Raw genomic sequence first — 26,258 nt, 5'->3', positions numbered from 1 at the left:
GAGAGAAAGGAAGAAAGAAAGAAAGAAAGAAAAAAGAAAAAAGAAAGAAAAAGAATGAGAGAGAGATGAAAGAAGAAAAGAAAAAAGGGACAGAGAGACAAAAGGTAGGAGAGAGAGAGAGAGAGAGAGAGAGAGAGAGAGAAAGAAAACACATGGCCGGCAAGCCACTCCCACCAGGTCACATGGCCGCCAAGCCACTTCCCACAAAGGAAGCCACACCCACAGAGTAGGTTCCAAAAATTTTTGAAACCCACCACTGGATTCTTGCTAAGGTGAGCCTCAATAACACCAAGCCCTTGGATATGTTTCAGAAAGAGTAAGTTATGGGTTTATTTTTAGAACTATATAATACTCCTGCTATATTTTAACATATCTCAAATGGCAGCCATGAACAGGCTTTCTTTTCATCTTAAAAACCTGCTCTGAAAGTCTCTCTCTTTCTCTCTCTCTGTCTCTCTGCAAACCACAAATAATACATTTAGTTATGGTAGCTTGAATCTGTGCAAGTTCTGTCATCAGTCTGATAACAAAAGCTTAGAGGACACTGGGAAGGAAATGACAGCCTCCTGTTTGTTATTCCATCCTTCATAGCTTTATCAAAGGGAACCTCATATTACATTTTCCTTTGCTTCCTACCAGCAACTGACATTCCACAAACGCAAAGTTCCCTCAGCTTTTGCTCCAAATGCTTTGTTCCATCACCGCGATTCCAGAATTCAGTCCAGAAAGAGGACTATTTCTGAAGTGTATGTCGCACGTACAGCTTGCCTTTATTTCTTTTCTTTCAAAAATTTTCTTTTAAAAAAGGGAAAAAAATGCTGTTCATTAAATTCTACTGATGAACTGAAAACTTGAAAATTCATGAACTTGGAATACTATTTATGAACTTGAAACTTGATCCCTGAATTATCTGTTCACTTTCCCCCTTTAGCTCACTTCAATAAGTTTTGGCTTTTCACTTTCTGCTCTTACTTTCACTGAAGCAGAAGAAATACTATAGACAGTACAATTGCCTTCTCTTAAGCAAACGTGCTGCCATCCTTGGATATTCAATGAAGCTTGGTCTGGATTTCCTGAAGTTTGGAAACAGAGCCCATGATTCCCAGAGAGTTATGGTAGAGTGCATACAAGTATTGTTAAACTTTAGATTATGGTGGTCTAGTCTTAAAGAAGTAGAGCTACACATATATTTGAGATGTTAACGGGCAACATTCATTTTAAAACGTAGTAAATGGGATCGACTGCACTTCTCCATTCCTAGACCCTCTTCCCCCAATCCTTCTTCATCACAGTCTTCATCACAGGAGGTCTTTTTTGATGTGAGCTCTGACTTACCAAGCAGAGAGACAGAACAGGCAGCAATGTGAATGTTGTTTTGGCTCTAAAGCTTTAGCAAAGCTTTCCAATTTGAATCCAGTTTTGCAACATTGAAACATCAAGGGTTTCTTTTTTATTTACTACTCTAATTATAAAGTTTTGTCAAACATTGCTTGTAGTAATTACAGGGTTTTGTTGTTTCGTTAGTCCAGTTGTAGGACTAGAAAGGGATGGAGTGAAAATGATTTCAATTAAATATTTAGGCAGAAAGTAAATATCTAAATTTAGGCCCAAACAAGTTGTATGTGGACATTTAATCCCATGCACAGAGTAAATAAAAAGTATATAGTATGTTATGTAATATTAGTATATGTAGTTTCCCACTCAGATCTGCCTTCTGTGTTGAAAGGGGCTTTGCTTCAATTGGATTCTGCACAGTATTTTCTTCACATGTTGTACCAGGGGCAGAACATTGAACAGTGAAATTCTACTACTTTTTGGAAAACAAAGACTGTTGTAAAGAGTTCGTTCAATTGCATGCAGTTACATAGACTATAGTAAATCAGGCACATGCATGAACATTACATATGCCTGTAATGGTTTTCTTTTACCTTCTCTACCGGTTCAGAACTGGGAGCGCAAGCATGGCGCTTCCGCACATGTGCAGAACCTTCTGCACATAAGCAGAGCGTCCTTGATGACGTCTGGGTGGGTGGGCGGAGTCTCCTACCACTGCCGCTACTGGTTCGCCCAAATCGGGGTGAACCGGTAGAATACCACCTCTGATTTGTTTACCGGTTTTTGACTATATAAATAAATGCATACTTTTGAGCTTATACCTCAATCCTGTCTACTCTAAAGCTCATCAGGAAGTACCTAATACTGAGATTACTGAAAATTACTGGATAATTGACTGATAAATTACTCCAATGTGCAGTTGGTCTACATCTAGGAGTTGGAGTAGGTTTTAGTCAGGGGTGGGTTTCAACCGGTTCGCGGTGGTCCCTGCGAACCGGTTGGTCGGCGAACCCGGAAGTAACTTCCGGGAACGGAGAAGGGCCCACCCGCCCGCCCGCGCTCCTTACCCGGTTTTGACAAGTTCTGCGCTTCCACGCATGCGCAGGACGCATACAGCGCCTGCGCGATCCTCCAGGAGCAGCTGGAGCATCGCACAGATGCTAGTACGCATGCGTGCACCGCGCGCGTGCACGAGGACGCCGCCAGCCCCGTTCCAACCGAACCGGTTGGAACGGGGCGAGAAACCCACCCCTGGTTTTAGTTCACTGTGGTTATGGAAGCTCAATGGAAGACTTTGGGCCAGTTGTTCTCAACTGGGTTCTTTATGAAGGATAAATAAGAGGAGTTTTATATACACTTCTTGAATTCGTATACAACAGAAAGGATGTAGATTAAAAATAAAAATAAAAATCCTCTAGCAGGGATTTCTGACTTCCAGTTATCCATAGAAACAAAGCACATGAGATGAAATAAAGATAGCAGGCATGGATATTCATGGAGAGAGAGTTGATAGTTCTGTTCCGGGATTTTTAAATTTTTAAAGTCTAACCATATGTGTATATTTTCCTGAGGGTTATAGAGGGACGTTAAGGCTTCAGTAGAAAACTAAATTGCTCTCATATATTGTATCTGTAGTCAGCCTTCCCCTGGTCTTCTTTTACTGGGCTAACTGAGTCTTTCAATGTCTCAGGTAAAGGATTTAACCATCGCTTGCTACCTGATACCTTTTGGGAAGAAAGTTTTTAGAGATATAATGAAAATTTAGGGTTGCTTTAGGTTAGGATTCTGCAATGCAAAGAGAAAAAAAAGAATCTACTAGATTTCTTTCATTACTATGAATCTTAGATAAAGGATAGTGATATGATTCAATTCCCTTTTCAGGTTATTTCCAAAAGCCTTTATATTCTGTAAATCAAAGTTCATGATATTGAGAAATAATATATACACAACTGACAGCTAAGCACAATAGGGGACAATAATCGTCTGATGTCATCCTTACTCCCAATTATACTTTCCCTACAGGACTTTCCTCTTAATGTCTGATACACATTCTACTCTAGCATTTATTAATCCCAAAGCTATGTAGCAACCAATACCAACAACTCTGTAGATCCTAACCCAGGGATGGTGAACCTATGGCATGCATGCCACAGGTGGCACACGGAGCCATTTGTCAGCCTTTTTTAAAGCCATTTTTAGACCTCCACAGGCTCCAGAGGCTTTAGAGGAGCCTGGGTAGGGCGAAAACAGCCTCCCTCCACCCGCCCAGAGGCCTTCCGGAGGCTTCAGGAGCTTCTCTGAAGCCTCCGGAGGGCAAAAAAACAGCCCTATGGGCAAACCGGAAGTTCGGGAACGGACTTCTGGTTTGCTCGTAGGGCCGGTTTAAGCCCTCCGGAGCCAGGGGCCTTCAGGAGGCTTCCCTGAAGGCTCCAGAGGACTAAAAAGTGACTTCTGGTTTACTCATAGGGTCGTTTTTCGTCCTCCAGAGCCTTCAGGGAAGCCTCCTGAAGGCCCCTGAAGGCTCCGGAGGGTTTTAACCAGCCCTACGAGCAAACCAGAAGTCCATTCCCAAACTTCCGGGTTGCCCATAGGGCCGTTTTTTTGCACTTCCGAGGCTTCAGGGAAGCTCCTGAAGCCTCCGGAGGGCCTCCGGGGGCTTGGGGGGGATGTTTTCACCCTCCCCAGGCTCCTATAAAGCCTCTGGAGTCTGGGGAGGGTGAAAAAAGCATGCAAAAAATGAAGGGGGTTGCGCCTGTCATGCACACATGCACACTGAGGGGATTCGTGCATTGCATTATGGGTGTGGCACGCCCACACACGACCCCCCTGTGCTTCCCCCTTATGGCATGCGAGCCAAAAAAGGTTCACCATCGCTGTCTTAACCAATATCACTGCTCATACTGATTCTATTGACAACTTACATCACAACTTATATAGATTGTGATTTTTACCCCAGCCTCTTTTTTTAACGTCCCATACGACTTTGCTCTCACTTATAGGAAATGGATTGTTTATTTTTTATTCAGGTTTATGTAGCACATCAAGTTTTAACTATGTCGTACAATGTTAACAAAACACGTTAAATCAAGATCAAAATATGATTTTAAGCAACTTCCTCCAACCTGCAAATCGTGTAGACCAGTGTTTCTCAACCTTAGCAACTTGAAGATGTCTGGACTTCAACTCCCAGAATTCCCCAGCCAGCATTCGCAAATGCTGGCTGGGGAATTCTGGGAGTTGAAGTCCAGACATCTTCAAGTTGCCAAGGTTGAGAAACACTGGTATAGACTTTGAGTCCAAGAATTCTCAACAATGGCCATGCTTCAATTAACACATTTGGAAGCTACCAGCTTAGGAAAGGCAACCTTCATATAATTTGTGAAGCCAGCAACACAAAACTAAATTAGCAAACCTAAGAACCAAAAGATGTTGCTACCATTCCTGCTATGATGCCTACAACCGAAACAAACTACCAGCATGTGGGGGTGGGGGAATCACTTGAGTTTTCTCTCTTTGACGGAAGTCAGATATTTGGGGCTCACAGTGGATCTCTATCAGTAAGGTCAGAAATCTTCTATACAACATTCACTTCATGTTAGCTAGAATGACATAGTTTGGAAAGGAACAAATAATTATCTTAACATTGGAATGTGGACCCAAGGGAAAAAGGAAATCAGCATAAATAAATTAAATAATGATGAAACTGTGAATAAATACCAATTACTTCTAAGACAACTCTTTCCACTAGTGTAAAGTTCTTTATCCTCTAAACCAATCATTTTTCTTGACAAGTCCAGGACTGCTGAAAACAGAGCAGTGTGCTTCACAAAGAAGGATATGCAACATCCAGCTGAAGGGGAAGGAGAGATGGAAAGCAATTGTTGCCACATGTCAAAACGGCAGGTGCTGAAAGTTGGCTGAGGGCAACCTTGTAGGCATTTTAGATCATACAAATCAAAAGCCAGGTCCTTAAAATTCTGTCACTCTAGCAGCCCACATCACTCAGAGGCTCAGCAAAATAATAATAGATTTACGTTGCCAACAGGATTTAATTAGCCACAAGGACAGCTTTTAAATTAAACAGTAGAAAAACATATCTGCCCAAATCAGTGGTGGGTTTCAAAAATTGTTCAAACCTACTCTGGGGGTGTAACCTCCTGTGTGGGAGTGGCTTGCCGCCCATGTGACCGGAAGGGAGTGGCTTGCCGCCCATGTGACCGGATATGAAGATGCCGACGACACTTGTCTGAACCACCTTAAATTACCTCACACACAGAACTGGCATGCATAAGAATACGATGTAAACTTGTTTTTTAAAAGGCATCTTTGGTTTGCGTTAAAACAACTTCAACAACACGCAATGTTCTGATTGCACCACAAACGCAGTAGTCATCCTTACCTTTCACAGAGGCACTGAGTTTTATAAATATGAGCATGATAGTGTAGAATAATCATATCCAAGGACCGGTGGTGGGTTTCAAAATTTTTTGGAACCTCTTCTGTAGGTGTGGCCTGCTTTCCGGGTCCAGTGGTGGAACCTCTTCTAACAGGTTCGGTAGATTTGACGAACCGGTTCTACCAAATAGGTGCGAACTGGTAGGAACCCACCTCTGGCCCAAATCCAATAAACCTTAACACAATTTTGGAACTGCAGGCAATCCGGTTGAATTTCTTTATTTAAGACTTAGTACTTTTCTTCTAGAATCTAGAAACTTTCACAGCTTTGGCGTCAATCTGAACTCCACATTACTTAGCCATGTTCTGTTTCCTTGTGTGAATCTATTATTTTCATCCTGAAATAAGTATTTCAAGTTCCAATCCCAACAATTAGATCTCTAACATACAGCTTCTAGATTTGACTAACTAGATTTGGTACCAGTTTCTTGATGTAGTGCATGTACCAGAGGTGGGTTCCTACCAGTTCGCACCTATTCGGTAGAACCGATATATGGTCAAGGTTGCTTTGTAGGGTAGTGGCATTGTCAGTTGTGTTGAATAATTTTACGTCATCAGCGAAGAGGGCACCTTTGCTTTTAATATGATCGCACAGGTCGTTAATATATAGCAGAAAGAGTGTTGGTTCTAGAATGCTGCCTTGGGGAAGTTAACCGCTGTTAACTTGTGCTGGATTTGATAGAGCCTTCCCTATTTTGACTACTTGTTGCCTGTTCGACAGGAATGCGGCTATCCATTTGTGTAGGGATCCAGAAATGCCATAAGAACTTAAGTTTTAACAGTAGTTTGTCATGTGGAATGTAATGGAAGAAAGGAACCTATTGCACATTGCTATGAACTCCAGAATAAAAGACAAAATATAAACTTAACAAATAATAGTTGTACCTTGACTTTTGGCAAACAAAAGCACTCAACCAATTTTCAGTAATTTTAATAAATGGCTTAATATCTAATAGATGTCTAATATGGTGTGTTGGTAAAGGAACAAATAAGAGACTAGGAAATTGTGAATTCTAGTCCTGCCTTAGGCACAAAGCTAGCTGATAGGTCACTCAACACTGACTTACCCCCCTCCCCTTTCCCAAAGTATAATAAATGAATATGGCTTAATGATATCCAGCTTAATGATTGAAAAAAGGAATAAACAGTCTGTGAAAGTAAATCTAAGATTAGGTGATAAAGCAGGCTTAATCACATTACTTCAGCATACTAAAACACAAAGACATTAAATTCTTGCAACCATTTATGGAACATTGTGGTCTCCAGAATAAAAAAGAGAGTTGAGTCAAACATTACAACTGGCTAGAAACACAGTGGTTCAACATTCTTCCCAGATATCTTCGTGCCATGTAAGTAGGTGGAGCTACAGCTATTCTTGATGGGTTTGGGCCATTTAAGTTATGCTAAGCCTTTTTCAGAACTTAATATACTTATTCTTTTTCCATCAAGAAATTAAATTGTTGCTGGTGGCATGACTCCGCAAGATTCTAAAGAATTAAAAAACACAAGGAAAAGTTGGGTATCATAGCCACCCCACGTATGATATATCTGCTTTCTCATTAATAGTATTGGTTAGATTCAATTTCTAACCAAGAAATAGTCTTAAGACAACTATTTTTAAGGTACTTTCATCAGTAAAAAAGAATATCCAAAACTTGAAATATTGCTTCTAGTAGTAGAACCAGCTAACAGAATTAAACAATAAAACTAGTATGACCTTGCATAAAGATTGGATTATTTTTATGCCTCTCTTTTAATTAAAAAGTAATAAATATACATTTAAAAAAGCTTAGTAGTTGTTGGTTAACAAAACAGGTTGCTTTATGATGAAGTAACTAACCAAAAGACAGGAAACAGTGAGTGGGAGTACGTGAGTACATGGATGTTACTTCTAGAAATAGGACTCTTGAGATAAGATATATTTTGCGATTTCTGGTTTCATCCTACAATATAGCTGAATCAGAGGCAGTTGTTACAGCAGTTTTGTGGAAGTACAGAGGACAAAAAACAAGGAAAACTGCATTTCAAAAATGAAAACTGTTTTTTTCTCTTTCTGCCGTAGGAAATGGCTCTCCCTAAAGAAGTCGATTTAAAAAAAATTAAAAATAGAAATAACAAATATTCAAATCTGGTGTCCAATATATTTCTTTTAAATGTATAACTTTTTTTAGTTCTGATTCTTGGGCATGCCATTTTTAATATGCTGCTTTAACATCCCATTTTGCAGGAATCCATTGGCACTGTTTATCTAGGACAGTATTTCTCAACCATGGCAACCTCAAAATGTGTGGACTTCATGCTGGCTGGGGAATTCTGGGGGTTGAAGTCTACACGTCTTTAAAGTTGCCAAAGTTGAGAAATATTGTTCTATAGTATGCATAGGTAAAGCCTCCAAATCTGGTGTTGCATTTGGACCTTAATTCCTTTAAATAAGACTTTCAGAAAAACACACGAAACAATATGAGATTTGACACATATAGCTCAGGATCTATTGCACAGTTTTGCCATAAGCGCATTATTATGCTGGTCCTTTCAGGGGACTACAACTCGCAGAATTCCCACCCAACACACCAGAGGTGGGTTACTACAGGTTTGCACTGGTTCGGGCAAACCAGTAGTGGTATTTTGGCCTTGGTTGCAGAACTGGCAGTGACCCAGGCTGGCCACGCCCCAAACTGGTTTCCCCGTTGCCGGCATGGTTTTTAGTAATTTTTTCTTGTCCTGTGCATCCGCAGAACAATTTACAGTCAACTGTACACACACATACACACACACACACACACACACACACACGAAGCGAACCAGTAGCAATGCCAGCAGCAAACCACCCCTGCAACATACCCAAGCTCATAATTCTGGGAGCTGCAGTTCCAACTCACCTGAAATTGGAAAGTGTCAAAACAGGGCAAGATGCATTATGGCACAAGTGAAAAAGTGCAGCCAAAAGCCCAAAAGGGTTGCATGCTGGAGGGAAAGTGGAATTTGATGCTGCAGTGTTAAGAAAAAAATAGGAGGGAGCTCTTAATTGAAGCCATATTTCTCCAAACCCACACATTCTGGCAAAATAACAGCATGAACATACATTCTCAGTAGATAACAATTCTTTCTAGATTCTTGGTACTTGGGAAAGAGCACATATGGCCAGAGAGAGAGGGGGGTTGTTGTTTCAATGTTTACGGCTGGGAGATTTAAAACTCTGCCTGCTTCATACTAAACAGGTAACTATAAACAGATGTCAGAAGGGCAAATCTGGTGCACTGATTGGATTACTATTTTTGTTTTAGGGAAGGGAAGGAAGGGGGAGGGGGGAAAGAAAGAAAGAAAGAAAGAAAGTAAGAAAGAAAGAAAGAAAGAAAGAAAGAAAGAAAGAAAGAAAGAAAGAAAGAAAGAAAGAAAGAAAGAAAGAAATTTATGCCAGTTGGCAATGCATGCTATAGTGTGAATAGCTTGCCTAAACTGCCTTTTTTTTTTTTTGCTTCTGTACAAACAGTGTGAAACCAGCTCTTGACAGATATCTGCCATAATTTAGACCCTGCATCTCTGTAGTAGGTCACCAGGTTTTAATCACCAGTGCAAAAGAAGGAGGCCTGGATTGCAATTGACCTGCTGGTTATGGGTGGTCTTAGCCCAGCCATAGGAACCATAAACCTCAACATACTAATCATGGCAGAAACAAAGAGTCAATCCTACCCCAGACAACTGTTTGTAGTTTCATCTTTGGAGAAAGCTGCAGCCCAGAATTTGCTGAAAGAGTCACCGCTTGCCGTTTCAGAGCATTTGATCTCTGCCTACCACAAGGGGTCTTTGAGGGTGAGGTCATATGGCTTGCATATGAATGAACCCAGAGATTTCAACCACCCATTGCAGACAGAGATTCTGTACTAGGACTTGCTCCCTTCAGATCCAGTACTGGTGGCTCTTAATCTGTTCAGGTGACCTCTTCAAGGGCAAGCCAAGAGAAAGTAGCAATAGCAATAGCAGTTAGACTTATATATACCGCTTCATAGGGCTTTCAGCCCTCTCTAAGCGGTTTACAGAGTCAGCATATTGCCCCCAACAATCCGGGTCCTCATTTTACCCACCTCGGAAGGTTGGAAGGCTGAGTCAACCTTGAGCCGGTGAGATTTGAACAGCCGAACTGCAGAACTGCAGTCAGCTGAAGTAGCTTGCAGTGCTGCATTTAACCACTGCGCCACCTCGGCTCATAGTAAGTAAGTAAGTAAGCTCACTTCAGCCTAGACAAGAGGAACTACAAGACTGACAGTTAGAACTCCAGTAGATCTCAAAATATATTCAAACTTCTTCACAGGGAATGAAACATTAACTGTTTACTTTATAAAATGTGTGACCCAGCAGCAGACTGAAAAGTATCCCTTAATTAGATTTTACCTGTACTAAATAGTTTTAAGTAATATTTAACTACTGCTGTTTTAACACTCTAAAAAATAAGACCATTCCAGCTTCCTCTTAACACTTACACAAAAACAGAGCAAGGTTTGACAAAGGACTAACCCCCCCAACTCCTTTAACCATCTGATGCAACCTATTCCACATTAAGATAAATGACTGATGGATGTTTCTCTGACAACCTTACAGTGGAAGAGTGGATGAAACCAGGAAAATTCACCATTAAAACTGTAGGAACGTCACCACACCCTGGCTTCATTACTAAAGCAGAATAGGGCTCAGCAAAATATGTTTTTCTATTTCTCTATCCCTTCAAGGCAGTCATGAGGAAGAGCCCAAAGCCAAAGTTCATAATTGATGTACTACCACAATAATGCTAGTCTTAGACTAACAAGGGCCCACTGTGAAGATGAAAACCGCCAGATAACTTGGCATGCTCAAGTTGGCAAGATGTGATGATGCTTTGGCAGGGTAGCTAGCTATCATTAGTAAAACCTCTCTTGTCCCATGTTAAAGATCAATAACCCAGGCAGGTTATTAAATAAGCAGGAGGCCTAACACAAACAACAAGTATCCTTATCTTCTAGCAAGTCTTGTTAGATCTTTCCTACAACAGAGAAATATACTATTGGCCAAGGGCATAAGAGTAATGTGGCCAAACTCTTGTAAACAGGAAAATGACAAGGCAGCGCTAAAGAGCCGTACTGGACTTATGATTACACATCTAAGTCAAAGGCAAAAATGAATACTCATTTATTACGGTAGTGAGTGGCTTATTAAGACTTCTAAGCTCTTTCCTACTAACCTAAAGGACTCATAAGTATATGCAACTGGTAAAATGAACCCTCATCTATTAAATATCTTGTAAGAAATGAATGTTGACTCTTACTATTCAAAGCAGCATATGTTAACAAAATATTTTTACAAAATACTCACTTCCTCTTTATATGCGTGCACCAAATGTTTTTTTTTTTTGAGGAAGTTAGAAAGATGTAGGAACTGACACTCTCAAACTTGCAGATCATCATAGGAAAAAAAAAGAGTGAATTGGTGAATTAGTCAAAGTTCTACTGAAAGACTAACAGTGACCTAACTACAAGGTTTAGGATTAGGCTACATTTCATAATGTTCATTCTCTGTTGTCTCTGAACAACAGTATAGCATTTGAGAGCCATTTCCCAAAAGAATAGCCCATTCATTACTATAAAAACTTATGTAACTATTCAACCCAGCTTTCTCAAGCCTGTTATCTTCCCAAGTTTGAAACTAACTCCAACTAGCCCAGCCAAATGGCACATAGATAGTTCCAATTCTTGCGCTTATTTATTCATTTAGATCTATATGCGCTTATTTATTCAGATCTATATACCACTCGAATCAAGACTCTACTTACAAATGCTGCAGAAGAACATTCTGCATTCTCAGAATAATTGTAAAATAATTTTTATCCAAGACGACATGCTTTTTCTAAAATTATGCCTTTGGTGCGGATAGTGCTATGGTATCATTTAGTCACTAAATGGCAATCAGCTCAACTGTAGTTGGGTGAGTCAGGAGTTTTCTATTTTAGTTCTTGCTAACAGAAATAAAGAAATAAATTTAGCTGGCTTGTCACCTAAGTATATCTTCTAAATCTTCTTTGCCACCAATTGCAATGCATTCAATTTTAACTAAAAATGTGGAGGGGGGGGAGATTGTTTTAGAAATAATGTTTTATTCAACTAAACATGAATAATCTTGAATAATCTGCTAACGTATATTCCAGTGGATGACATTTCTACTATTTCCTCAATACTATGTTTTATTTTAGGAGTTACGATTGCATTATTCATTTTATTACGTAGCATAGAATATTGAATGCTCTACATGTATCTAAGAAAAATACATGCACAGGATCAATCAGTATTTATTGTCTAAATTTCTTAATCACATGATAAGAAACTTCAAGTATACTGTCAAGTTTCACCCAATCTATTCCTGTACCAATGGTTTTTCTTGCCTAAGTATAAAATCTTACTTTTATTCATATTGAATTTAATTTTGTTAGATATTTCATTTCATTTTATTTGTCTTGTATGCCGCCCACTCCCGGAGGACTCCGGGCGGCTCACAACAGACAAGGGAAGGGGGATAAATAGACAAAGACAACATTTTAAAAAAGACGCCAGGACTTGGTGGCTTTGCGGAAGGCCGGGAAGGTAGTAAGGATCCGGATCTCCACGGGGAGGTCATTCCAGAGGGCTGGAGCTGCAACAGAGAAGGCTCTCCCCCGGGGAGTCGCCAGCCGACATTGGCTGGCAGATGGAATCCGGAGGAGATCTAACCTGTGAGATCTAATCGGTCTCTGGGAGATAATCGGCAGGAGGCGGTCTCTCAGGTAAGACACAGATAAGACACAGTGTTCAAATCTGTCAAGATCCTTCTGGATCTTGAACCTATCTTCTGGGGTGTTGGCTATTCCTGCTAGTTTAGTGTCATCTGCACATTTGATGAGTTCCCAATACATCCAATGCAATATTCTATTAATGTTTATTCTGAACATTAAGGATGCTTTTGAAATGCAGGTAGGCTCAAACTATGCAAGGGGACAGTGATAGATACTGGGCCTGTCTCCTACATATCCATGTTTTCACTTTTAGCTGAAACAGGATTTCATTTGAACATAAACAGGACTTCCTTATTCACCTGCTGTTCTGTATAAATATTTAAGGCAGAGGTGAGGAAATATGTTTTATGATTTATGGACTTCAACTCCCAGAATTCCTGAGCCAGCCATGCTCATAAAAATGCCATAGTTCCCCACCCCTGATTAAAGCTAACTCTTGTCCATCCCAGGGATGTTGTGGCCATTGAAGTCCAACATAATTTCACAGCCTCAGATTAGGAAAGGCTGCTTGACAGGATCAAGGAACCTGACAGAGCTAGGACTATTTTTCATTTTCTTTCCTCCCCAACCCCCAATTACTTGCATAGGGATTATTCTTTATACTATTTATGTTGTTTTTACTTTTTCTCATGGATTGCACCAGTGAGCCTAAAACCAATTTTGTTATATACCTGATGTACAATGACAATAAAGGCTATACTCTACTAAAAAATATGAAATGTCACTGATACATGAAAAAAATTGTCTTCTTATCCTAAAGAAAACAAGGTTGGACCACTGATCCTGAACTTGATGGGGCATCCTATTTTTCTGAACTATGAGTTACTGAGTCCAAATGTCACATATAGCAATTCCTACCTTTTCACTATGGCAACATGGTAAAACAAATATAGACGTTTTGTACATTTCTTTTTGGACCATACATTTCCATAAGCCTGGTTCCTTAATATGTAGATGGGTTTATGATGTTTGTAAGTCTACCTTAAAAATTACACTTTACTAGTACCACTGAGGCACACCCAAGGATTGGGGCAGACGTGGGTTCCTACCAGTTCGCACCTATTCGGTAGAACCGGTTCGTCAAATCTACCGAACCGGTTAGAAGAGGTTCTACCAGTGGACCCGGAAACAGGCCACACCTACAGAAGAGGTTCCAAACATTTTTGAAACCCACCACTGACTTGCATGCTTCAATGCCAGAGTCTCTGAGCCAACATGACTGGAGGAGGAATTCTGGGAGTTGAAGTCCACAAGTCTTAAAGCTGTCAGGTTTGAAGACCCCTAGTTTTTTTTTTCCTAAAGGGTTAGGGGTGCAAGGATCTTGTAACTTTGCAGCTTTAAGACCTGCATGATTCAATGCCAGAGTTTCTGAGCCAACAGGACTGGAGGAAGAATTCTGGGAGTTGAAGTCCACAAGTCTTAAAGCTGTCAGGTTTAAAGACCCCTAGTTTTTTTTTCTAAAGGGTTAGGGGTGCAAGGATCTTGTAACTTGACAGCTTTAAGACCTGCAGAGTTTCTGAATAGCTACTTGGACCGACCTAAGAACTAATTCATAATTTCATATCCGGTCACTTGGGCGGCAAGCAACTCCCATCCGGTCACATGGGTGGCAAGCCACTCCCACAAAGGAGGCCACACCCACAGAGTAGGTTCGAACAATCTTTGAAACCCACCACTGGTTTGGGGGGAAATTATTAGATGGCTTGCTTATTTTTGACATAGATCAATCAGCTTGATCCAAGGAAGATAAAGAGGAGGAAAGAAGAATTTAATTTAATCTGCAATTCCCTGACAAATCAGACTCCATTCATGATTCCCAAATGTTCAGGCTGGTTAAAGCTGCAGTGGGGATTATGTTGCCATTTTAGGGAAGGAACCATGTTATAAGAAAGCTATAAGCAAAATTTACCTGCCTCTCTAGACTCATCCGAAAGACATCCGTTATAAGGTCAGATATGGCCTTGAGTTTACCAAGGGGACATCTATGAATGCTTACACAGTATAAGGTTCCCATCTATTCAAACGTTGGCATGACAACCAAATCCCTCTGCTGCAGTTAGGTGGAAAAGGTTACAAGTCACACATTAAGCACAAGAAAAAAAGGACCTTAAGAATCAAGAGTTTTGGTGAGTGACATTTATATTTGGGGAAAGCGCAACCTGCCCAGCATGCACACCTAACACATAATGTATCAGACTTTTATATAGATTGCTGCACTTCCCTATTTGAAAAGCAAAGTTATTTAGCTAATTATTTTCTGGGAGAGGCACATATTTTGATTAGATTTCTTTTGGAACAGCCATTTGATAAACACAGTTAATTTTAACTCTTCCTTCCTTGAGGCTAAAATATAAACACAAATCTTATCCGCAAGGCTCCGAGGGGATGGTGGCAATCATCCTATTCCTAAGCCTGAAGCTCTGAAAATGTCATAAAAATACAGAGGTTCTCCGAAATTCTGCGTTCGAAAAAGCAAACAATGAACCGAATTAAAAAGAAAAAAAGGCATTTTTAAAAGCATCATTTACTCTGGCTAGCAAGTTTATGGAGTTCACATTTTTGTAAGAGACTGAATTTTGACCACAGGCTACAGAATGGCTCTGAACGAGAAAGAGGGAGATCTTTAAATGCAAACAAGAGATAAAATGGCTTGTCAGCTGGACTTTATACTAATAGTAGTATCTCTGGTTAAAAGGGCTGTTGGGCTAAAGTCCTGCTTGTGGGCTTTCTACTGGCATCTCCTTGCCCATTGGGGAGCAGAGTGTTGCGTGAAATAGGCCTTTGGTCATATTGACTATCGTGCTTCCTCTAGGTTTATCTAACCCTGACTGTGTTGACAGAATAGTAATGAAAAAAGGGTTTAATATCCCCTCAGTGATGGTTTGGTTATACCAGAATACAATATACTGTAAGTCACCGGAAATCACGAATGGTTTTGGTTTCTTGAACATATTATAACATACCTGTTACCCATGGAACAGGTGCCCATTTATTAGGAGTAGAAATAACTTTAAAGTTATTTCTACTCCTAATAAATGGGCACCTGTTCCATGGTTCAGGTGGAATTAAGTACCATAATCTAAGAGCTACAGCTTAAAGCAGTGTTTCTCAACCTTGGCGACTTTAAGTCCCGTGGACTTCAACTCCCAGAATTCCCCAGCCAGGGGATTCTGGGAATTGAAGTCTACGGGACTTAAAGTCGCCAAGGTTGAGAAACACTGGCTTAAAGAATATTTAAATTCAGCTTGAGGGTTGATCATTTTACTCCAAGTTGAACTCATTTTATGACTGTTTGCTTCCTAAACCATAGTCTGATGAGGCAAGGATATTACATCTCCCACAAATAAGATATATTCTGCCTTTCTGTTTTTAATGGCTCATCTACAACAGGTGGAATACAACAGATATTGGAAGGGACGTTGGAGATCCTCTATCCAGCCCCCTTGCTCAAGCAGCAGACCCTATACAATTCCAGACAAATGGCTGTCTAATCTCTTAAAAACCTCCAGCAATGGAGCATTCACTCCAGGTGGCGCAGTGGTTAGAGTGCAGCACTGCAGGCTACTTCATCTGACTGGAGTTCGGCTGTTCGGCTGTTCAAATCTCACCAAGCTCAAGGTTGACTCAGCCTTCCATCCTTCCGAGGTGGGTGAAATGAGGACCCGGATTGTTGGGAGCGATATGCTGACTCTGTAAACCGCTTAGAGAGGGCTGAAAGCCCTATGAAGCGGTATATAAGTCTAACTGCTATTGCTATTGCTATTGCTATACAGGTTATTTACTCACTCCATTATCCACTCACTCCAAAAATACAGGTAGTTGTCAACTTGCAACCATAACTGAGACCAAAATTTCTATCGCTAAGGGAGATATTTGTTTAGTGAGTTTTGCCCCATTTTACGATCTTTCTTGCCACTGTTGTTAAGTGGATCACTGTGATGAAGTTAGGAACACGGTCCTTAAGTGAATCTGGCTCTCCCATTGATTTAGCTTGTCAAAAGGCCACAAAATGTGTTCACATGACCCTGGGGCACTGCAAACGTCATCAATATGAGACAGCTGCCAAGCATCTGACTTTTGATCATATGACCATGGGGATGCGGCAATGATTGTAAATTGAAAAATTGTCACAGGTCACTTTTTTCAGCGCAGTTATAATTTTGAACAGTCACTAAATGGAGTGTTGTATGTCATGAACTACCTGTAACATGGGAGGATTAGTAATGGAGGATCATAGTGATCCGTTTGTGTGAAAACATGATTTTTGTTTTGGATTAGAAGTCAAGCACATGATTACTATTTGTAACTCATGATTGGGTTTGGTGAAATATGTAATCTCTCCTATTGTGCTTTATTCAATAAACCATAGAGGAACCAACCACAGCATAATGAAGCATGCAAAACTAATCAATGTGTGTGGATCTAGTATGAATCTGTGAATTACATCAACAGGATTCTCATTCTGAAAGCACTCTAGTCTAACAATTATCTACACAGCTCTACCAATGAATATATATGATTTGGGTATTTTCTTTGGATGTTTTACTACTTAAACAGAATTGTCTTGCCACTTGTAAAATAACATGTTTGTTTCATCATAGAATCAATATTCTACTCCTGCACAGAACTTTCTTTGTGTTTGGAAATGGTTTTTCATACATCATGCTAAGTATATCATGAAAAGAGGCACATTTATTTCTGGCTAAGCATGTAGTAGCACTGCATTCAGATTCATGGATTGAAGGAAATCCAGGGGCATGGTGTCTTGTAACATGTGTCACAAGAGTTAATTGCAGAAGTTCTTGCATCAACCTCCATGTAACACTTACAAGCAGGATGTTTACACAAACCACAAGTCTCTTTTCTCCCTAAAAAGCAGAAATTAGTTCTTAACAGAACAACGCACTGGGCTGAAATGGGCTTTTGCTGAAGCACCACCAGCCTTAAGTAGCAAATGTGGATAGTATAAGCTAAAGACATCTGGCAAAAATCAATCAATTCAACAAGATGAACATATAGTGTCTGCTGTGACAGCTGCGATAAGACACAAGTGTGCAACTTTTGAGGGGTGGAGAGCCGATATAGATTTCAATTGCTTGTAGATAGTCATGCTGGAGCCAGAACAAAAATGTAATTTAAAATTTGATTTACATTTAAATGTGTTTAAAAGAACTGTTGTCATTTTGTCTTATCAAGAATAATAATTTGGGAAGAATTTTGGCATCTGTTTAGAGTCACAGCTAAGATAATGGGCATATTTGTATCACACAGAAGAGATTACGTAAGTCTATTTGTAAGGGAGACAATTTAAGCATGCATAATGTTTGGCTGTTGAGTGTATGATAATTTAATAGAAAAGCATACCTTTCTATGGACCTATTTTATTGTGGCCATTGAACTGTCCACAAGAGTGGCTGGATTCATATATTATACTGATCCATGATCTGGAATAAACTGAGTGATACACAAACTGCTCTACTAGGCTGGATGTAAAATTTTCGTTCTATTCATGCTTTTTCCATTGACAGAAATTTTATTTAATTTGCCATTATTTCTCTCCTCCCCGCCCCCCGGCCGCTTTGCTATTTGAAAAAGGTTAACAATGATAATTCAAAAAAAATATTGAAGTACAATGGTTTCAAAAGGAAGGCGGGGTAGAGGGTGGACCAGTCTATCGAAAACTATTAATCCTGAAGACTGAATGTAGCACTCCTCCAAATACCAGCAGGGGAATCAAGGGTGGGAAAATGGTATGCCTGTGTCTCTGCTCTACTAAGCACCCAATGGGCATCTGGTTGCCCATTTTCTGAGGAGCAAAATACTGGACTAAGATGACCAGCCGAGCTCTTCTTGTCAATATTCAAAAGCCCAACATGTCTAATTTTATTGCAATTGGTAGGGATGGAAACAGACTCTTCCTGTACCTCTTCCACCACTCTGTTTTGCTCCCCAGGATTGGCTGTTCCCTTTTTTAACCAATGAAAAAGCTCCAGGGAATCAGAAGGCCTCCAATTTGGGGTGGGGTGCTGGAACCAGCTCAGGAAAAGCAGAAATTCTTTCCTTTTACCTTCCAGAGAAGTCTTAGATTAAAACTAATTGGCTTATGACTAAAACTAAGCAATGTGAGAAAAAAAAAGTAAACTCCTTCACACCTTGTGCTATAATATTAGTTTGCTTACTCATGGTTTTTTTTTAAAAAAAAATCACAACGTGCTAAGTCAAAACATGATTTTTACAGAATGCTAAACCTTAAAAGTTATTCATTTAGTTTGGATTTACTATGTTGTGCAAACTCTAAATATGTCTGTCTGTCTGTCTGTCTGTCTGTCTGTCTGTCTCTCTCTCTCTCTCTCTCTCTCTCTCACCCAGTTCTAGTGGCTTTGGGCAACTTAAATAAAATCACATCTGAAGAAAAAAATGACAAATACCATTCATCATCAAGGCTCTTTAAATTTTTTAAACCCTTATGACTAATTATCTGAAAAATCTGGCTTCAAGAAAAAGTCTAAGCATTGAAATGACATCTAAAGCCCAAACACCTTTGGTATTCACTGCAGCAAAGATGTTTGATTTGCAAATCTTAGCTGAATTAATGGAACCTGTGGAGGCCAGAGAAAACCACCCAAATTGAAAGCCTTTTGTTGTAAATTAGAAGTATCTGTATAAAAATAAAGCAGCATCAAGTGGCAGACCTGAGACAGCACTTATAAATGCTACTAGCCTTACAACTCTAAAAAAAAACCATCTAGGCTACCAAAATGTATTGTCTACCTTATAGAATAAATACATATTATTTCATGTAAGACTACATGAAGTTATTAGCTAAAACTGAGCTGCAGTAGAGTATTGGATCTAGAGATGTTATGTTCCTATAAACAAAACTTAAGTAATACTTTTAGGAGAAGACTGAGACTAAAATCCATGTGACAAATTATACACACACTAAATTAAACAAACATTAGTAGATTAAATTAACTGAATGCAAACTAGTCAGCATATTCTAGAGACAAGTTAGACTACTAAAGGAATTTAATGTCACCCTTCAAGGCTTTGCTTGACGATTGATAGAATTAGAAAAAAATGTGCTATTTAAGAATAGAAACAAACCATTTAGAATGAATTAGGTCAAAGTACTCCTTAATATGCATTTAAAAGTTCTTTCCCAAACATCTCTAAGCATAATTCTTGCCTAATGAATAGCATATACAATTTCATGCAAGGACAACCAATTTCTTCATTTTTTTTTTTGCAAATCTAAAGAGATGATCCCCACTGCTGGGATTTTTGAGGCAATTTTAATACAAGGTTCCAGGATAGCATTTAAACTGAACATTTTGAACTGCACTAGTTAAAACTTCCTTTTAGTTCTTAGGGTGGGTTCCAAAGCTAATGGGTTATAAATCTCTATTTTTCAAATTAGATGTATAATGTATAGGCTTTGGAGCACACTTGGGGAAGGCAGAGGAAGTTTAACTCTCACACCCCACATTTCACTCATTTGTGAAACCCATCGGAATCTCTGCCAAACTCACCCACCGCCTGCAGCCTAGAAAAGATTTAAAGAGGCCTATTTGTGCAGCATCCAAGACACAGCATCCCTGTGCTTGGAAAACAGGGAGGTTGGTCCTTCTTATATTCTTTGACAAGAATGTATTCAAGAGCCCCTTTTAACAAGGGATTGACTTGCTTTTCATCCCACCAAGCTAAGGCAACGAAGTTAAGGCAATCAGCCCTTCAACTCAACTCCTCCTAGCCTTGTCCTTCTTCCACCAATCTAAAAGTTCCCAGGATCCGTTCACCAAACAGCCTATTCGGAGCGGCTCCTTTTTTTAAGGAATTCCGGCTTAATAAAAGCTGCATAAATATTTGAGCTCACCAACTCTGGCCCTGATTGAACAGCCAATTAACAGCCCTGAACGCAGATCGCTATAAAGTGCAAACGTTTGAACAGGGAAGGAGAGAGAGGGAGGGAGGGAGGGAGGGAGGGAGAGAGGGAGAGAGAGAGGGAGAGGGAGACGGAGAGAGGGAGAGAGAGAGAGGGAGAGAGAGAGGGAGAGAGAGAGGGAGAGAGAGAGAGGGAAAGAGGGAGAGGGAGAGAGAGGGAGAGAGAGAGGGAGAGAGAGAGGGAGAGAGAGGGAGGGAGAGGGAGAGAGGGAGGGAGAGGGAGACAGGGAGGGAGAGGGAGAGAGGGAGAGAGAGAGGGAGAGAGAGGGAGGGAGAGGGAGAGAGGGAGAGAGAGAGGGAGAGGGAGAGAGAGAGGGAGAGAGAGAGGGAGGGAGGGAGGGAGGGAGAGAGGGAGAGAGAGAGGGAGAGGGAGACGGAGAGAGGGAGAGAGAGAGAGGGAGAGAGAGAGGGAGAGAGAGAGGGAGAGAGAGAGAGGGAAAGAGGGAGAGGGAGAGAGAGGGAGAGAGAGAGGGAGAGAGAGAGGGAGAGAGAGGGAGGGAGAGGGAGAGAGGGAGGGAGAGGGAGACAGGGAGGGAGAGGGAGAGAGGGAGAGAGAGAGGGAGAGAGAGGGAAGGAGAGGGAGAGAGGGAGAGAGAGAGGGAGAGAGAGGGAGGGAGAGGGAGAGAGGGAGAGAGAGAGGGAGAGAGGGAGAGGGAGGGAGGGAGGCGGGGGCGCAATGAAGATGCCTTAACATTTCGGGTGAAGCCATTCATGTCAAAAAGCTGGGACTGAAGGGACGTTGCAACGAACAGAGCAAGCCCACGATTTGCTCTCTACCCTCCCTCGCTCCGGCACACACTACACGTGTATTAGGAGATGCCCTTATCCACACACACACCCCACCCCCAAGCAGTGGAGAGGCAGGTCAACACGTGAACGCGTGCCTCCGGCCCGATCAATCCCAAGATAGGAAAGATGCGCGGTAGGTGTTAAAAGCCGTGGGTCGGAACTGGGGGAAGGGGGAGTGGGAGGCCCGAAAAACGTAATCCGCTACTTTGAGATGTGCGACGGGCTGTCCGCGTGGTTCACCTAAAGGTCAGCGCGCCGTGCGAACGCCGAACCCACGGCGGGGGATGCGCGGTTGTGCGAACGCGGCCAAACTCGCGCCGCCGTTCCCGAGGCGCCCGCCCCACCGCCGCCTCCTCCTCCTGTTTTTTGACAACTGCTCCCCTTTCCCAGACAATGAGAAACTTGACGGGCGATCCGCCTCGAACCTCCCCTTCCTCGCACTCCCCCTTCTCCTCTGCCCCCGCCTCTGGGGCAGCGCGGCATTCCGGAGCCCGCGAGGTGGCTTGCTTGCAAGGCTCGCCCCCGGGAGGAGGAAGAGGAGGAGGAGACCCGGCGCTCAGCTTGGGATCCCCGAACCTCCCCAAAAAATGAAGACCCGGCCTCCGACGCGACCTGCTCCCGCCGCCGCCTCCTCTTCACTTGCTGCTGCTGCAGCGGCGGCGGCGGCTCTCCAGAAGCCTCCCCGCAACGCAGCAGCTATGCGTGGGCTCCCCCCACCCTCTCCCTCTTCTCCCCCCGGTTCTATTGTTGGTGGTCTCTCTTTTTGATTTACCTGGTCGGTCAGTTTGAGGACTGCCATGGTCTCCCGCGGGCTTCGCTGGCCCACATGCAGCTCTCCCCGGCTGGAGATGCCAAGCCACGTTCCGAAGGGGAGACGCGCGCGATCGCGGGCTGACAATCCTCCTCCTCCTCCTCGTCCCGCAGCAGCAGCAGCAGCTCGCTAGGTCAGGAGGAGAGAAGCCCGTTGGTATTTAGCCAAGCCTGCTCTGCTATACAGGAAGTACGGATGCATTCAACCCAGCTAGCCCTGACATCACTCCGACACACTCCCCGGGCCGCGCTCGCCTGGAGGAAGAGCGCCCCTCGCCGAGCGTGGCTTGGAACTGCGCCTTGGCTCTCCCCTCCTCCTCCTCCTCTTTCTCCTCCTCCTCCTCCTCCATGTCCGGAAATGCGAGGCTGCTCCTACGGGCTGCTGGGGAGCCCCGTCGGGATGGTTTCCTTTGTTCCGCTCCCTTGGTGTCGGCCGCCACCTCGCGCGGAATCCGCCCTTTGCGATTGCTCTCCCTTTGCTTGGTCAAAGGCGCAATTGATCGGCACTGTTGATCTGTTGAGCTGTTGATCATTTCACCTACCTTGGCAGCAACATTACGGGGAAATGGGGATGTTTCTTCAGAAATAAATGCTAGAATTCAAAAAGCAACAATTGCCTGGAGCTCACTCAAGAAACTCTGGGCTAGGAAAGACATTTGCCTGAAAACCAAAGTCCGTATATACAAGGCTGCTATCATACCAACGTTATTATACGGTTGTGAAACCTGGCCAATAAAAATTGCTCATCAACACAAACTGGACTTATTTCAAAACCGTTGCTTGCGTAGACTTACGAAAATCAAGGACTCTGAAAGAATATCCAATGCTGAAATCCGCCGAAGATGTGAGATCAATGAAAATGTATCTGCCATTATAGAACTTAGACGCTGGCGCTGGCTAGGCCATACATTGAGAATGCCAGAAAATCGAATCCCAAAAATTCCCCTGCTTGCAGAGCCTGGTCCGACCTGGAAACGGCCAAAAGGAGGTGTTCGTCTAACCACTCTGCGTCACTTCAAACGGAAAGCCGAAGATATAGTCATGCGCCCATTCAATCTTAGCTGAAAATCATATAATAGCGACTGGCTGCACCACCTGACAACCCTAGCCCAGGACCGAAAACAGTGGTGCCAAATTTCCATGGAAGTCGCCTATACCCACGATGGGTGAAGAGGCGTCAAGTACAAGTACAAGTTATCGGCACTTCCAGGAGCGGCGCCTGGAGCTCGGTTGGGTTGTTAGTTGGGCCGGGCTCTCCAATTCTGTGAACCCCGTGTGTGTTCTCCTTCTGACGGCCTTGCGTTTGAATTCAGCCTTTTATTTTGTTTGGTCCTTGGAGGTGGTCCTCGTTTATATGGGCCGCTGCCTCTTTGCGTCCTGGGTCGATCCTGGACTTTGGGGCGGTTCTAGGATTTTAGGATGAAATCCCCATTTGGTGAATGAATAGAGGGCAAATTCAGATGTCGTCTAATGAAAGATAAGGAGCTATAAGATCAGATATATAAAATCAAGTCTGATGTTGAAAAACTCTCCTCTCCTTTTGGACAGATAATAAAAGGGAATTACTTGTTGACACAGGAGCTAGTTACAGTAATGAAATTTGCAGCCATCAAATGTGGATATGAAATCCAAAGTTAAGACTTTTTTTTTTTAGAAATTTTTTTATTGATTTAGTTAAACAGAAAAAAAAATAAGAAAAAAATCATCTTTCGTTACATCTTGCTGAAAGCGTATTGATTGGTTACAAGATATATTTGGTGTGTTTCTTCCACAGTCCTTACATATACTTCATTCAAATCATGTACGTTTTAAATCACGAAAGAAAAGTTATATATTTTACCGTGACCTGTCAAAACCGCGCTCGACTAAGCCGCGCCCGATTAAACCGCGTCGCTGACATCATCAGATTAAGGGTTAGGTTTAGGGTTAGGTTTAGGGTTAGGTTTAGGGGGGTTAGGTTTAGGTTTAGTGGTTAATTTTAGGTTTAGGGTTTACAGCGTGCTTCTGTCTCTGCGCTGTTGTCGCCCTGTTGATGATGTCAGCGACGCAGCTTAGTCGGGCGCAGTTTAGTCGAGCGCGGTTTTGTGGTGGAACCTATTTTACTATCCCTGTACCATAATTCTCATTTTTCTACCATTGTTTAAACATGTTTTTATCTAGAATCATTTATATTAGAAGACACAACCACCTACTGGCGTTCATTTGCAATTTCAATAGATCTCCAATAACATTGCACTTTTATGACATGTTCTAAAATTAATTCGGTTAAGTAAGATATCTAAGCATTCCTCCCCCCCAACAGACCTGTATATATCATTAAATATTGCCCATTAACATTTCAGTTATTATTGTAGTTAACTAAAGGTTATTTACTAATTATCTCACCTGTCCAGGCCCACACAATACTATAACATTATAACCGTCTTTAAACAATGATTTATTAATAAGATTTATAGGACTTTTCCCTCAATCCCAAATTAGTTAATTACGGGCTAAGAAAATAAACATTAGACATCTAAGACAATCTAAAAAATATTAACATTTCTACTTGACAATCACCCAGAATGTATATTAGTATTTCTATGGTCTGGTTATTTATCCTAACTAGGGTTATTATTACTCTATTAGTATCATAGTAAATTTATGTTAACGGATAAACATTCACTGGCAATTTAAAACAGTCTATAAGGTACTATAATCTCTACTTAATAATCATCAAAAGCTTTTTTCTATCAATTGGCATTATTAACCAGTAAAGTTAAGACTCTTAAAGGGGATTGGAACTATTGGGGGAAAGATCAGGCTAGCTCTGGTGGAAGGCAAACATCTAAAGCTGCTAAGAAAAGTAGATGGCCTGCACCTTTTTGAAATCTACAGTGGCTCTTTTATTAATAGCTCTTGAACCTCTCTGGTAGGACTCATCCTTACACAGAGATGTTCCACTGAACAGTTTAAAAGGACATATTCTGATGTTGTCTTGACCCCTTCCTACAAAGGTGATGGCTTAAATTCACCTTTAGCAACTGTACTAAATGTAGAGTTGTAATGAAATAGGTCAAATCAATGATTAAGGCCATGTTGGCTGGAGGTGACTCATAAATAAAATGTTGGCTCTATTTACATTTTTTTTGTATGCGTGCTATGTTCAACTGCTATTTTTTGAATAGTAATAAAACTTGTCGTTTGCTTTTTATCTGTGAGCTGCCCTAAAAATATATGTTGAAAGGCAGCCATATACATGTATCTAAAAAAAAACTAGTTTGGATTTTCCAGTTGGAAAATATCGGAAGTGAGCAATAACATCAGACATGCCTTTCTAAAGAGGGGGAGCCTAAGAACCAATAATTCCTTTTCCCCAGGTAGTATGAAAGGTTCATAAAATGTTTCATTTATTATTGGATCCATTCAACTATTTTCTTTTTGAATAAGAGATAGGAAGGGCCAGAAGAGAACAATTATTTTCAGTTCATTATGTGCATATGTGCAATCCATATAAATAAAATCAAAATATAACTATTTAAATGTTTACATACTTCTCTGCTCATCATGAATTTATAAGACTCATAGGAAAAATAATTCCTAGACTCTTATAGGGAACCTTTAAAAGAACTTTGAAAAGCATGTCTTCCCCACGGGATAAAGAAGCAACAGGGATAGAAAAAAAAGTGATATTAACTAGTAAGCAATAGTGTTTTGAACCCTACTTAGCTTTGGAATTAAAAAAATATTATTCCAGTAGGAGATGGGAAGCAGCCCATGAATTAGTATACATAAGCATCTGATGCACATTATTTTAGACAAACCCCAAGCTTAAAGTAGAGCTTAAAAGGTGAGACTTTCACGTTTTCCATGAATGTTGTTAAATAAAGCTTTTTGTTTTGTATTATCTCAGATTCTTTGATATCTTCTGTTGTCATATAACTCCTTGTGTAGGTGTGGGTCACCCATGGCCTAGTGCATAACAGGGCATGCGCAGCCACGCTGAACCACATAGGAAAAAACAAATTCCTAAAGAACATAACATCCTGATAGTTCACTCTAGATGTGCCTTACCCAACGACGCCCAGGATTTGACCATATATAGACAGAACTTCCCTGAGCAGTAGATTAGCAATTATAGTTTGACAGGCTG

The 26,258-nt window shown here is 41.4% G+C and overlaps 1 protein-coding gene across 9 annotated transcripts in view; it reads right to left on the bottom strand.

Annotated features, from left to right (window-relative positions):
* Nucleotides 1-22,353, bottom strand: part of ANKRD44 (ankyrin repeat domain 44) — a 183,399-nt gene extending 161,046 nt beyond the window's left edge. For all 9 annotated transcript variants that reach the window (XM_032210432.1, XM_032210464.1, XM_032210492.1 and 6 more), the window contains exon 1: nt 22,089-22,353. In XM_032210432.1, coding sequence (XP_032066323.1) covers nt 22,089-22,115 — 27 coding nt within the window. In that variant the 5' untranslated portion in view covers nt 22,116-22,353. The remainder of the gene's footprint in view (nt 1-22,088) is intronic.
* Nucleotides 22,354-26,258: the final 3,905 nt, after the last annotated feature.

This window comes from Thamnophis elegans, chromosome 1, assembly GCF_009769535.1.
Source record: "Thamnophis elegans isolate rThaEle1 chromosome 1, rThaEle1.pri, whole genome shotgun sequence".
Taxonomy (NCBI): Eukaryota; Metazoa; Chordata; class Lepidosauria; order Squamata; family Colubridae; genus Thamnophis; species Thamnophis elegans.
The sequence above is the reverse complement of the archived record's forward strand: the minus strand, read 5'-3'. Positions and strand labels throughout refer to the sequence as shown.